This window comes from Anser cygnoides, unplaced genomic scaffold, assembly GCF_040182565.1.
Source record: "Anser cygnoides isolate HZ-2024a breed goose unplaced genomic scaffold, Taihu_goose_T2T_genome scaffold_71_1, whole genome shotgun sequence".
Classification (NCBI taxonomy): domain Eukaryota; kingdom Metazoa; phylum Chordata; class Aves; order Anseriformes; family Anatidae; genus Anser; species Anser cygnoides.
Genome location: NW_027103085.1, coordinates 339,402 through 352,719, shown reverse-complemented (window position 1 = coordinate 352,719; position 13,318 = coordinate 339,402). Strand labels below are relative to the sequence as shown.

The 13,318-nt window shown below is 45.6% G+C and overlaps 2 protein-coding genes across 9 annotated transcripts in view; one reads left to right on the top strand and one right to left on the bottom strand.

The window, feature by feature from the left end:
- Positions 1–13,318, top strand: part of LOC136789574 (uncharacterized) — a 266,555-nt gene that overhangs the window by 210,111 nt on the left and 43,126 nt on the right. The window lies entirely within an intron of this gene.
- LOC136789573 (adenosine 5'-monophosphoramidase HINT1-like) overlaps positions 5,565–13,318 on the bottom strand; it is a 77,148-nt gene continuing 69,394 nt past the window's right edge. For 4 of the 5 annotated variants that reach the window (XM_066989615.1, XM_066989617.1, XM_066989616.1 and 1 more), the window contains one exon: positions 5,565–10,800. In XM_066989615.1, coding sequence (XP_066845716.1) covers positions 6,739–8,817 — 2,079 coding nt within the window. In that variant the 5' untranslated portion in view covers positions 8,818–10,800 and the 3' untranslated portion in view covers positions 5,565–6,738. The remainder of the gene's footprint in view (positions 10,801–13,318) is intronic. The other variant, XM_066989620.1, reaches the window with a different exon arrangement.

Genomic DNA, 13,318 nt, shown 5'->3' with positions numbered 1-13,318 from the left:
GGATGTGGCTGAACATCGCTCGTTGATGGGAAGTAGAGAATGACATTTTTTTCCCTTTCTCTCTGTGCTTCCATGCGGCCTTGGTTCTTTTTTTTTTTCTTTTTTTTCCCCATTCCCTTTCCCTTTAATTAAATCATCCTGATCTCAAACCTCGAGCTCTTTGTGCCGTATTTTCTCCCCCTTCCTCTCTGAGGAGGGGGGAGTGAGAGAGCGGCCGTAGTGGAACTCGGCTGCCCACCTGAGTAAAAACCACCACAATATTGCAGCGCCCAAAACTGCACACCATACTCAAGGTGAGGCCATACCAGGACAAAGAAGAGCAGGACAATCACTTTCCTTGACCAGCTAGCTCTACTGTGCTTAATGCAGCCCAGGATACATTTGGCCCTTTTGGCTACCAGGACACACTGTTGACTCATATTCAACTTGTTGTCGACCAGAACCCCCAGATCCCTTTCCACAGGGCTGCTCTCCAGCCTCTCGTCCCTCGGTCTCTACATATATCCAGGTGTTACTTGACCTCTACTTCTTTGATGTCTATTATTTCCTCATCTGCCCTTAAAATCCCTTCCTTGCCAGGTTGCTGCCAAAAAGCTTGCCTTTTCCTTCTGCTGCTTCCTCTTTTGTCTAGCTTTTTCCTCGTCTCTTCCATTATACAGAAACGTGGCTGTGCCATCATCACTTCTTCCACTGATTTACCTCACCATCCTGGGGAATGCTTAGTAAAATATTTCTTGATGTCTGAGGCTGTGTCATACCACACCATGCCATACCACAAGATCTGCCAGACTAAAAGGCACATGCACCCTATACACTGTCAGCATAGTACCTGGGGTGGGTGGAGGGAGGACAACCTCTTTTAATGGAGCTTGCAAAGCAGGATAAGCAGCAGAGGGTGCAGAAGGAGAAAGAGAGGAAGAATCCAAAGGCAGTAGTGGCAAGGCAGGAGCATTATCTGCATTAGCAGCTTGCACAGACAGAAAAGCATAAGGCAACACCCTTTTCTTGTCATCGTTTGACTTATTTACTTTAAATATTTTTGTGTGGTTGATCGCGTCTTCAATTATCCCAAATATACCAACAATCCAGTTAGTCAGGGAATTGGTCCTCCAATAATAATTACAAAAATCTCAGACAATCAAAATGAAATCTGCCAACTTCTGGCCACATTTGGTCTGCAGTACCAAATGCAGTCCTAGCGGGCCTAGATATTTAACACAATTCCACTGCTTTTTTTCCTAGATATCCCATGGGATCCATCAAACTTCTTCCAATTTTCCAAAACTTTACAAAACCAATTTTATTTTACAAAACTTCCATTAGTGGAGTACCTGTCACTACACCTCGTCCCATTTCTGAATTACAGGAATTATGTGGAATTACCACTATAATATCTATATACCACTATAAACCACTATAATATCTATAAATTCAGTCTATCACACTCCAATCAAATCTGTTATCTCAAACCCTTTGAGCCACACATTGGGCACCAGAAAGGACTGTTGTTTTTTTGACCCCTGTGGGCAGCACCACACAGCTGCTTGCTCACTCCCCCACGGTGGGATGGGGGAAGAGAATCAGAAGGGCAAGAGTGAGAAAACTCATAGGTTGAGATAAAGGAAGTTTAACAGGTAAAGCAAAAGCTGCACATGCAAACAAAGCAAAAGGAATTCATTTGCTATTTATTGCTCTCTACAGCTACCTGAAAGGAAGTTGTGGGGAGCTGGGGGTCATCCTCTTCTCACAGATAACTAGTGATAGGACAAGAGGGAATGATCTCAAGTTTTCTCAAGAGTTACAGCAGTTTCAACTCACCGCCACTGCACAGGTGAACTCACCCAGTTGCGGTTCAGTCTGTCATCTGAGGAGGCGCCAAAGTCAAAGGGTCACTGGAGGTCCCATCTGGGGTGCCAAATTCTGTCACAAAAGTGACTTGGGTCATTCTGTGACCAAGGAGGAAACAAGACCCAAGGGTAGATTTGCAGAGTTTTGCTAAAATGCAGAGGGAGTCAGATGTGCCGTGGAAGCTGTACAAGAAAAAGTGATATATTTGGGACTAGACACTCCTCTGTCAAAATGTCAGGGGCCCGTGCAAGAGATTAAGTTCCTGGGTTTCTGGTGGATTAAAGGAGCTGCTTGTATTCCTTCAGAAACCCTGGAGAAAACAGAGCAGGGGCAGAGTTTCTAGCACAAAGAAGTTACTGAAAGTTCTGGGAGCTTTAGGTTACTGGCGTAAACATATTCCTGGTTTTCCTATCATTGCCTATACCTTACACAATCTGCTTGTGTTGGCTGCCCAGGTCACTGGGCAGCCAACAGCCAAACAGGGCAAAACAGACTCATCATAGGGAGATGAGAGAAATTTTAATACCTATTACTAACAAGCTAGAGAAGTGAGAAACAAAGAAAACAAACTAAAACCACCTTCCCTCCTCCATCCACCCTCTTCCACCTCCTCCCCCTGAGCGGTGCAGGGGAATGGGGGAATGGGGGTTGCAGTGGCAGGTCCCTTTGGAGCCACCTGAAACTGTCCCTTATCTAATATGGGATGGGCCAGCTTCTGGATTCTTCTCACAGAAGTCACCCCTGCAGCCCCCCACTACCAAAACCTTGCCATGTAAACCCACTACTCCTGCATAGTTGTGCGAGGTTGTCCAGTTGCTGATTGAACCAAGCAGTAATAGTGGCTGACTGATCATGTCTCCTATTTCTAACAATTGCTTCCAGCTGTCAGTTTGCCAGACAGGAACTTTATTTACCCTTCGGCTGTTAGGTCGCTGCCTTCCCTCAGAGGAGACTCCTCCTGAATGGGAGATGGTTTGCTTGGTGAGGTTTGGAATAGTAAAGTACTGTTTATATCTTTCTGCACTTTAGATAACATCATTGCCTTCTGTAATAGGCATGATTTCATTGATACCTTCTAGATAGGTGTACCACTTACAGACTGTAGGTTTATGGGCAATACCTGCAGGTAGTACCATACCCTTGCAGACTATATCTAGTAGATGGAAAGGACCCTGAACAATCACGCTCTGTTCTCTTCTTATCTGTCCTGCCCACTTCACTGCTTGCACTAGAGACAGCAAGCCTTTTTCTAGATCCAAATATCTCATTTCGTCATTGAAAGAGTGGGAGCTAAACTCTAGTGTTTCTTCTGGTTCTTCTGGTACCTTTTGCCAGAGATTACAATGGGAACCATGTTCACTGAATCCCCATTCTACACAGATAGGGTCAGTCACGTGTCAGGGACCTAGCTGTTGAAAGAACCTCCTCTCTTTTATTAATAATTCTAACATGTCCTCAGGCTGTTTAGTTGTCCTGGTTTCGGCTAGGATAGAGTTAATTTTCTACCTGTGCAGTGGCGGTGAGTTGAAACTGCTGTAACTCTTGAGAAAACTTGAGATCATTCCCTCTTGTCCTATCACTAGTTATCTGTGAGAAGAGGATGACCCCCAGCTCCCCACAACTTCCTTTCAGGTAGCTGTAGAGAGCAATAAATAGCAAATGAATTCCTTTTGCTTTGTTTGCATGTGCAGCTTTTGCTTTACCTGTTAAACTTCCTTTATCTCAACCTATGAGTTTTCTCACTCTTGCCCTTCTGATTCTCTTCCCCCATCCCACCGTGGGGGAGTGAGCAAGCAGCTGTGTGGTGCTGCCCACAGGGGTCAAAAAAACAACAGTCCTTTCTGGTGCCCAATGTGTGGCTCAAAGGGTTTGAGATAACAGATTTGATTGGAGTGTGATAGACTGAATTTATAGATATTATAGTGGTTTATAGTGGTATATAGATATTATAGTGGTAATTCCACATAATTCCTGTAATTCAGAAATGGGACGAGGTGTAGTGACAGGTACTCCACTAATGGAAGTTTTGTAAAATAAAATTGGTTTTGTAAAGTTTTGGAAAATTGGAAGAAGTTTGATGGATCCCATGGGATATCTAGGAAAAAAAGCAGTGGAATTGTGTTAAATATCTAGGCCCGCTAGGACTGCATTTGGTACTGCAGACCAAATGTGGCCAGAAGTTGGCAGATTTCATTTTGATTGTCTGAGATTTTTGTAATTATTATTGGAGGACCAATTCCCTGACTAACTGGATTGTTGGTATATTTGGGATAATTGAAGACGCGATCAACCACACAAAAATATTTAAAGTAAATAAGTCAAACGATGACAAGAAAAGGGTGTTGCCTTATGCTTTTCTGTCTGTGCAAGCTGCTAATGCAGATAATGCTCCTGCCTTGCCACTACTGCCTTTGGATTCTTCCTCTCTTTCTCCTTCTGCACCCTCTGCTGCTTATCCTGCTTTGCAAGCTCCATTAAAAGAGGTTGTCCTCCCTCCACCCACCCCAGGTACTATGCTGACAGTGTATAGGGTGCATGTGCCTTTTAGTCTGGCAGATCTTGTGGTATGGCATGGTGTGGTATGACACAGCCTCAGACATCAAGAAATATTTTACTAAGCATTCCCCAGGATGGTGAGGTAAATCAGTGGAAGAAGTGATGATGGCACAGCCACGTTTCTGTATAATGGAAGAGACGAGGAAAAAGCTAGACAAAAGAGGAAGCAGCAGAAGGAAAAGGCAAGCTTTTTGGCAGCAACCTGGCAAGGAAGGGATTTTAAGGGCAGATGAGGAAATAATAGACATCAAAGAAGTAGAGGTCAAGTAACACCTGGATATATGTAGAGACCGAGGGACGAGAGGCTGGAGAGCAGCCCTGTGGAAAGGGATCTGGGGGTTCTGGTCGACAACAAGTTGAATATGAGTCAACAGTGTGTCCTGGTAGCCAAAAGGGCCAAATGTATCCTGGGCTGCATTAAGCACAGTAGAGCTAGCTGGTCAAGGAAAGTGATTGTCCTGCTCTTCTTTGTCCTGGTATGGCCTCACCTTGAGTATGGTGTGCAGTTTTGGGCGCTGCAATATTGTGGTGGTTTTTACTCAGGTGGGCAGCCGAGTTCCACTACGGCCGCTCTCTCACTCCCCCCTCCTCAGAGAGGAAGGGGGAGAAAATACGGCACAAAGAGCTCGAGGTTTGAGATCAGGATGATTTAATTAAAGGGAAAGGGAATGGGGAAAAAAAAGAAAAAAAAAAAGAACCAAGGCCGCATGGAAGCACAGAGAGAAAGGGAAAAAAATGTCATTCTCTACTTCCCATCAACGAGCGATGTTCAGCCACATCCTGGGAAGCAGGGCCTCAAAACGCGTAGTGGTTATTTGGGAGGACAGCCCCCTCCCCCACGAGAGCCCCCCTTTTATTGCTGAGTGTGACGTCAGGTGTCATGGAATATCCCTTTGGTTGGTTTAGGTCAGCTGCCCTGGCAATGTCCCCTCCCCATCACTTGCCCACCCCCAGCCTGCTGGCTCTTGGGGGCTTGGAGGGAGTCCTGATGCTGTGCCAGCACTGCTCAGCAATAGACACAACACTGGAGTGATACCAGTGCTGTTCCAGCTACGAGTGCAGAGCACAGCACTGTGTGGGCTGCTGCAGGGAAAGGTGACGCCATCCCAGACAGACCCAGCACAACCTCCACCCTTTATTCCATAACATTTGTGTCACGCTGTTGTGGTTTAACCTGGCTGGCAGCTAAACACCACACAGCCGTTCGCTCACCCTCCCCCCTCCCTCTCTGGGATGGGGGAGAGAAACGGGAAAGTGAAGCCGGTGAGTTGAGATAAAGACAGTTTATTAAGACAGGAATATAATAATAACAATAATAATAATAATAGTGATAATGATAATAGTATTAATAATAATAATGTGTAAGAAACAAGTGATGCACAATGCAATTGCTCACCACCCGCTGACCGATGCCCAGCTTATCCCCAAGCAGCCGGCCCCCCCACCCCGGCTAGCCACCCCTATATATTGTTTAGCATGACGTCAGATGGTATGGAATACCCCTTTGGCCAGTTTGGGTCAGCTGTCCTGGGTCTGTCCCCTCCCAGCTCCAGCTGCACCCCTAGCCTGCTCGCTGGCAGGACAGAGCGAGAAGCCGAAAAGTCCTTGGCCTGGTGTAAGCACTGCTCTGCAACAATTAAAACATCAGCATGTTATCAGCGCTCTTCTCATCCTAATCCAAAACATAGCACCCTACCAGCTACTATGAGGAAAAATTAACTCTGTCCTAACTGGAACCAGGACAGATATCCACCCCTTATTCCATACCATTTATGTCATGCTCAGGTTACACTCTTTTCAATACCTTGTAATTAATCACCATTTTCATCTATGATATATAGCAATCATGGTAGTGATGACATACAATATTATATAATAATTAACATACTACAATTCAACTCATGGGCTATTCTCACGTAGTATCAAATCCCCTTGAGGTACACCGGACCTCCCCATTCTTTTGCATTACCCACCAAGTGCATCCAGGTCCCTGAGCAAAAGCAATTCCACAAATGGGTTTGCCTTTTCCTGAGGCAGGAGTAGCCCAGACTGTTTTACCCAGCATGTTTCTTACGTGCACTACAGGAACTTTATCCCCTTCTACAGTACGTAACAGGTTTGATTGGGCAGGTCCAGCTCGGTTGGCAGATCCCCTAGTATTGACTAACCAGGTGGCCTTTGCCAAATGTGTATCCCAATTTTTGAATGTCCCAGCACCCATTGCTTTCAGTGTAGTCTTCAACAGTCCATTGTATCGTTCAACTTTTCCAGAGGCTGGTGCATGATAGGGGATGTGATACACCCACTCAATACCATGTTCTTTGGCCCAAGTGTCTATAAGGTTGTTTCGGAAATGAGTCCCATCGTCTGACTCAATCCTTTCTTTAATTGCTCAATCCTTTCTGGGGTGCCATGTGGCCATAGGACTTGCTTTTCAAGGCCCAGGATAGTGTTCCGGGCGGTGGCATGGGGCACAGGATATGTTTCCAGCCATCCGGTGGTTGCTTCCACCATTGTAAGTACGTGGCGCTTGCTGTTGCGGGTTTGAGGGAGTGTGATGTAATCAATCTGCCAGGCCTCTCCATATTTATATTTCAGCCATCGTCCTCCATACCAAAGAGGTTTTGACCGCTTGGCTTGCTTGACTGCAGCACATGTTTCACAATCATGAATAACCTGTGCTATAGTGTCCATGGTCAGGTCCACCCCTCGATCACGAGCCCATCTGTAGGTTGCATCTCTACCTTGATGGCCTGAGGTGTCATGGGCCCATCGGGCTATAAATAATTCACCTTTATGTTGCCAGTCCAGGTCCACCTGAGCCACTTCGATCTTAGCAGCCTGATCCACCTGCTGGTTGTTTTGATGTTCTTCAGTAGCCCGATTCTTGGGCACATGAGCATCTACATGGCGTACCTTTACAACCAGGTTCTCTACCCGGGCAGCGATATCTTGCCACAGTGCAGCAGCCCAGATGGCTTTGCCCCTGCGCTGCCAGTTGTTCTGCTTCCATTGCTGTAACCACCCCCACAGGGCATTAGCTACCATCCATGAATCAGTATAGAGAGAGAGAACTGGCCACTTTTCTCGTTCAGCAATATCTAAAGCCAGCTGAATGGCTTTCACTTCTGCAAACTGACTCGATTCACCTTCTCCCTCAGCAGCTTCTGCAACTCGTCGTGTAGGACTCCATACAGCAGCTTTCCATCTCCGATGCTTTCCCACAATACGACAGGACCCATCAGTGAACAAGGCATATTTCTTCTCATTTTCCGGTAGCTTGTTGTACAGTGGGGCTTCTTCAGCACGGACCACCTCCTCCTCTGATGATATCCCAAAGTATTTGCCTTCTGGCCAGTCCATAATCACCTCCAAGATTCCTGGGCGACTGGGGTTTCCTATTTGAGCCCGCTGAGTAATCAGTGCAACCCACTTGCTCCATGTAGCATCAGTTGCATGATGTGTAGAGGGGACCCTTCCTTTGAACATCCAGCCTAGTACCGGCAGTCGGGGTGCCAGGAGGAGCTGCGCTTCAGTACCGACCACTTCCGAAGCAGATCGAACTCCTTCATATGCTGCCAATATCTCCTTTTCAGTTGGAGTATAGCGGGCTTCAGATCCTCTGTATCCCCGACTCCAAAACCCCAGGGGTCGACCTCGAGTTTCCCCAGGTTCTTTCTGCCAGAGGCTCCAGGTGGGACCATTCTCCCCGGCTGCGGTGTAGAGCACATTCTTTACATCTGGTCCTGTTCGGACTGGCCCGAGGGCTACTGCATGAACTATTTCCTGCTTAATTTGTTCAAAGGCTTGTCGTTGCTCAGGGCCCCATTCAAAAGCATTCTTCTTACGGGTTACTTGGTAGAGCGGGTTTACAATCAGACTGTAATTTGGAATATGCATTCTCCAAAACCCCACGACACCTAGGAAAGTTTGTGTTTCTTTTTTGCTAGTTGGTGGAGACATAGCTGTTATTTTGTTGATCACATCCATTGGGATTTGAAGACGTCCATCTTGCCATTTTATTCCTAAAAAATGGATCTCTCGTGCAGGTCCTTTAACTATATTCTGTTTTATGGCAAAACCGGCCTTCAGAAGGATTTGGACTATTTTCTTCCCTTTCTCGAAAACTTCTTCTGCAGTGTCACCCCACACAATGATGTCATCGATGTACTGCAGGTGTTCAGGAGCTTCCCCCTGCTCCAGCGCAGACTGGATCAGTCCATGGCAAATGGTAGGGCTATGTTTCCACCCCTGGGGCAGCCGATTCCAAGTATATTGGACTCCCCTCCAAGTGAAAGCAAACTGTGGCCTGCACTGTGCTGCTAGAGGGATGGAGAAAAATGCATTAGCGATATCAATTGTGGCATACCACTTGGCTGCCTTTGATTCCAGTTCATACTGGAGATCTAGCATGTCCGGCACTGGAGCACTCAGTGGTGGCGTGACTTCGTTCAGGCCAGGTCAGTGTTAGCGTAGCAACCACATAACCACCAAGTGATTATATGAAGGTGCTTTATTCAGCGCTGGAAGCCGGGGCAGGTGCCCAAATCTGGCTTCAAGTCCCGTTACTTCCCAGCCATTATTTATACATTCAACATTACGTAAGGCATACATATTCATTACAGGTGGTAACATCAGCCTCGCATTCCATTCTAATTAGCTCTCCTCCCCTTTGCACATGCGTGGCGCTCTCTGGTGGTCGTCCAGGTGGTCGTCCAGATGAAGTAAGGAGTCTTCCTCTCCGCTAAACTTTTCACCTTTCTCACTCGACGCATGCTCCCTCCGCTCCTTGGTTCTGCTTCAACTCATTTCAGCATTTCCAGGTTCTTATCAAAGGTCAGGTTGTACCTGTTCCCTCCCAAGGTTCCCCTTCAAAGATTCATTTGACTGTTCAGTATACTCCCTAAATTTCCCAGTATACATAGATTAATTGATAATGTAAGCACATTTGGCAATGCTTGATTATACTTTATGACCCACCACCTAAGAGACATTAATAAAACATCCATTCGATTCTCCCTAACACTAACAACAGCACTGTGTGGGCTGCTGCAGGGAAAGTTGACGCCATCCCAGATAGACCCATAAAACTATTAGAGTGTGTCCAGAGGAGGGCAACAAAGATGGTGAAGGGTCTAGAGGGCAAGATGTATGAGCCAGGAGTTGAACTCGATGACCTTGTGGGTCCTTTCCAGCTCCGGAGATTCCATGATTCCATGATCTTGGTATGCATATGTACAGCAAGTGTTGTTTACTAACACATATACACCTCTTTGAGTGATGAACTCATAATCTAATGCCATTCCATTTTTCAGGGCTACTTGGGATGCTTATTTTGCATTTAACTGTAAATGTCAAAAAGCATCAACTGTAGCATTACCCACCTCTTCTGTTGCTGTCAATAGATTAGTATTAGTCATTCCTCAAGGTCTTACCATATAACGGTTTTTACAGGTTAGTATATGACCAGTAATATAAACTCAAATACAAAATCATAGAGCAAACAAAGTTACAATGTCCCAAAAAAATCAGCAGGTTCAGGTAATAACAATAGGGTCATCAAACTCTATTTGTGGGGCCATAGGTTGCTCTTCTGTTGTCGTTTCATCAAAGGAATTTCATCCAGATCATTCAGCTTTACTGTGAAACACTCTGCATCTCTACTGTGTCTGAAGGTGGTGTGACTTTTTTACACTGGAAAGTGAGGATCCAGTTGAGCAGGCCCTTGCACTTTACTACAGTATTAGTAATTACCAGTACTTGATAAGGTCCCTTCCAGCACAGCTGAAGTGTGTGTTTTCACTGCTATGCCTTAATGTAGACCAAGTCTCCTGATTTCAAAAAGTGACATATTTCAGTGGTGGATTCAAGTAAGGCTTCTTTCAGCTGTCTGTGGAAAGTCCTTACATATTTCATTAATACCAGACAATATTTTAGAAGACCATTATCTGTTATTTTTAAGGTTGACTGTATGAGAGTTGAGAGTGCTCTGTAAGACAATCACATGGGTCTGCCCATTAAAATCTCATGAGGTGACAGCCCGTATTTTCTATTCACAATGCTTCTTATATACATCAGTGGGAGAGGTAATGCATCCAGATATTTCAGGACAGCCTTTGCACAAATCTTAGCCAATTTGGTTTCCAAATCAGAGTTGTTCCTCTCTACAGTCCTGCTAGATTGGGGATGATAGGAATGATAACACTTTGGTTCTATTTTTAGGGCTGCACAAATTTTCTGCATTACTTGTCCAGTAAAATGCATCCCCTATCACTATGTAGTGTTAGGGATATAGCAAACCAAAGAATTAGTTCTCTCAGCAACGTTTTTTTTTTGGAACAGTTCTTGTGTCTGCATATTTATGAGGATTTGCCTCTTCTCATCCTGAGAACATATCTAAAATGACAAGGACATATTCAAAATTAAATAAAATAGGTATTTGCATAACGTCAATTTGCAAGTTTACAAATCGTCTCCACAGTGTAGGGGGCTCAGCTATATTTGGCTTCTCCTGCTGTCCTACATTATTTTGGTGAAACTGTGTCCTAATGATATGAAGATTCAGGAATTAGAGCAATACTTTACTAGCAAGTTTCACTTTGCCCATCCCCTGTGCGTAAATTACTGTTGTTCTCTTAAGGGCAGAATCTTTCAAGGATCCCTAGAAGGGTTCCAGCTCCTCATGGAAAAGAAAAAGAAATCATATATATGTATATATATATATATTCTCTTGGATCAGGGACTTACTGAGCATCTTTGGACACAAGGACCTGTTGTGCCACTGAGAGTCATACTGGCTGACCCAGTGTTGCCCTGTCCAGCCACTTCTTGTTTAGTAGCAGGATGGTATGTGTTTGTCTAATGACAGTACCCACAAGAGATTTACAATTCCATTAGGTACATTATTTACAGAGTTAAGGGATGTTTGTTCCCATAGAATTCTGTGAATTTCTGAGAATTCTGAGAATTTCTGTGGGAAATCCCACAGATTTCCTCTGTACTACAATCAGGTTTAAATCTCAGTAAGATGAGACTTTTCCTTTACACCTGTGCATTTCCCTTTTCTACCTGATTCTTCACAAATGTGAAAGTTCAGTATGTAGAGAGCTCAGCCTTAGCCTTATTCTTTCAGGTTTCCTTCTGCTCTATAGCCAATATCATTACTGATTTGATGGGTGGAAGTGATCTATTACTTGGAGGATGTGTTGCATGTACTCTGGTAAACATTTCTTTTCATCCCCCACACTACAAATTCTGGGCCCTAGGCCTGCAGTTTGAGCCATTTACACATCTTATTGCTCTTCAGAGCAATTATATGCTCTTATTTGCTCTTTCTGAGAAGGCAATGGCCCCAATGAAGTGCATCTACACTAAAGCACGCAACATGGGCAACAAACAAGAGGAGCTGGAAGCCATCGTGCAGCAGCAAGCTATGACTTGGTTGCCATCACTGAAACGTGGTGGGACCACTCCCATGACTGGAGTGCTGCAATGATTGGCTATAGGCTCTTCAGAAGGGACAGGCAGCACAGAAGGGGTGGTGGTGTGGCTCTCTATATTAAAGAGTGTTTTGATGTTGTGGAACTTGAGGCTGGGAATGATAAGGTTGAGTCCCTATGGGTTAGGATCAGCAGGAAGGCCAACAAGGCAGGCATCCTGGTAGGGGTCTGTTATAGACCACCAGGATGAGGACACAGATGAGGAGTTCTAAAGGCAGCTGGCAGAAGTCGTGCAATCGCCAGCATTTGTTCTCTTGAGGGACTTCAACTTCCCAGATGTATCCTGGAAATACAGTACAGCTCAGAGGAAGCAGTCTAGGAGGTTTCTGGAGAGCGTGGAAGATAGCTTCCTGATGCAGCTGGTTAGTGACCTACCATGGGAGGTGCCCCTCTTGACCTTCTGTTCACAAACAGTGACGGACTGGTGGGAGATGTGGTGGCCGGGAGCTGTCTTGGGCAGAGTGACCACGAAATGGTAGAGTTCTCTATTCTTGGCGAAGTCAGGAGGGGGATCAGTAAAACTGCTGTCTTAGACTTCTGGAAGGCAGACTTTGAGCTATTCAGGACACTGGTTGGCAGAGTCCCTTGGGAGGCAGTTCTGAAGGGCGGAGGAGTCCGGGAAGGCTGGGCACTCTTCAAGAAGGAAATCTTAAAGGCTCAGGAGCAGTCTGTCCCCACGTGCCCAAAGACAAGCCGGCACGGAAGAAGACTGGCCTGGATGAACAGAGAGCTGTGGCTAGAGCTTAGGAAAAAGAAGAGGGTTTATGATCTTTGGAAAAGATCATAATGATTTATGATTTTTGGAAAAGAGGGCGGGCCACTCAGGAGGACTATAAGGATGTTGTAAGGCTGTTCAGGGACAAAATTAGAAAGGCCAAAGCTCATCTGGAGCTCAATCTGGCTACTGCTGTTAAAGATAACAAAAAATGTTTTTATAAATATATAAACACGAAAAGGAGGACTAAGGAGAATCTCCATCCTCTACTGGATGCGGGGGGAAACTTAGTGACAAGAGATGAGGAAAAGGCTGAGGTGCTTAATGCATTCTTTGCCTCAGTGTTTAGCAGCAAGACCAGTTGTTCTCTGGATACCCAGTACCCTGAGCTGGTGGAAGGGGATGGTGAGCAGAATGTGGCCCTTATAATCCATGAGGAAATGGTTGGCAACCTGCTACAGCACTTAGATGTACGCAAGTCAATGGGGCCGGATGGGATCCACCCGAGGCTAATGAGAGAACTGGCGGAAGAGCTGGCCAAACCGCTTTCCATCCTTTATCAGCAGTCCTGGCTATCAGGGAAGGTCCCAGTCAACTGGAGGCTAGCAAATGTGACGCCCATCTACAAGAAGGGCCCGAGGGTGGACCCAGGAAACTATAGGCCTGTCAGTCTGACTTCAGTGCCAGGGAAGCTCATGGA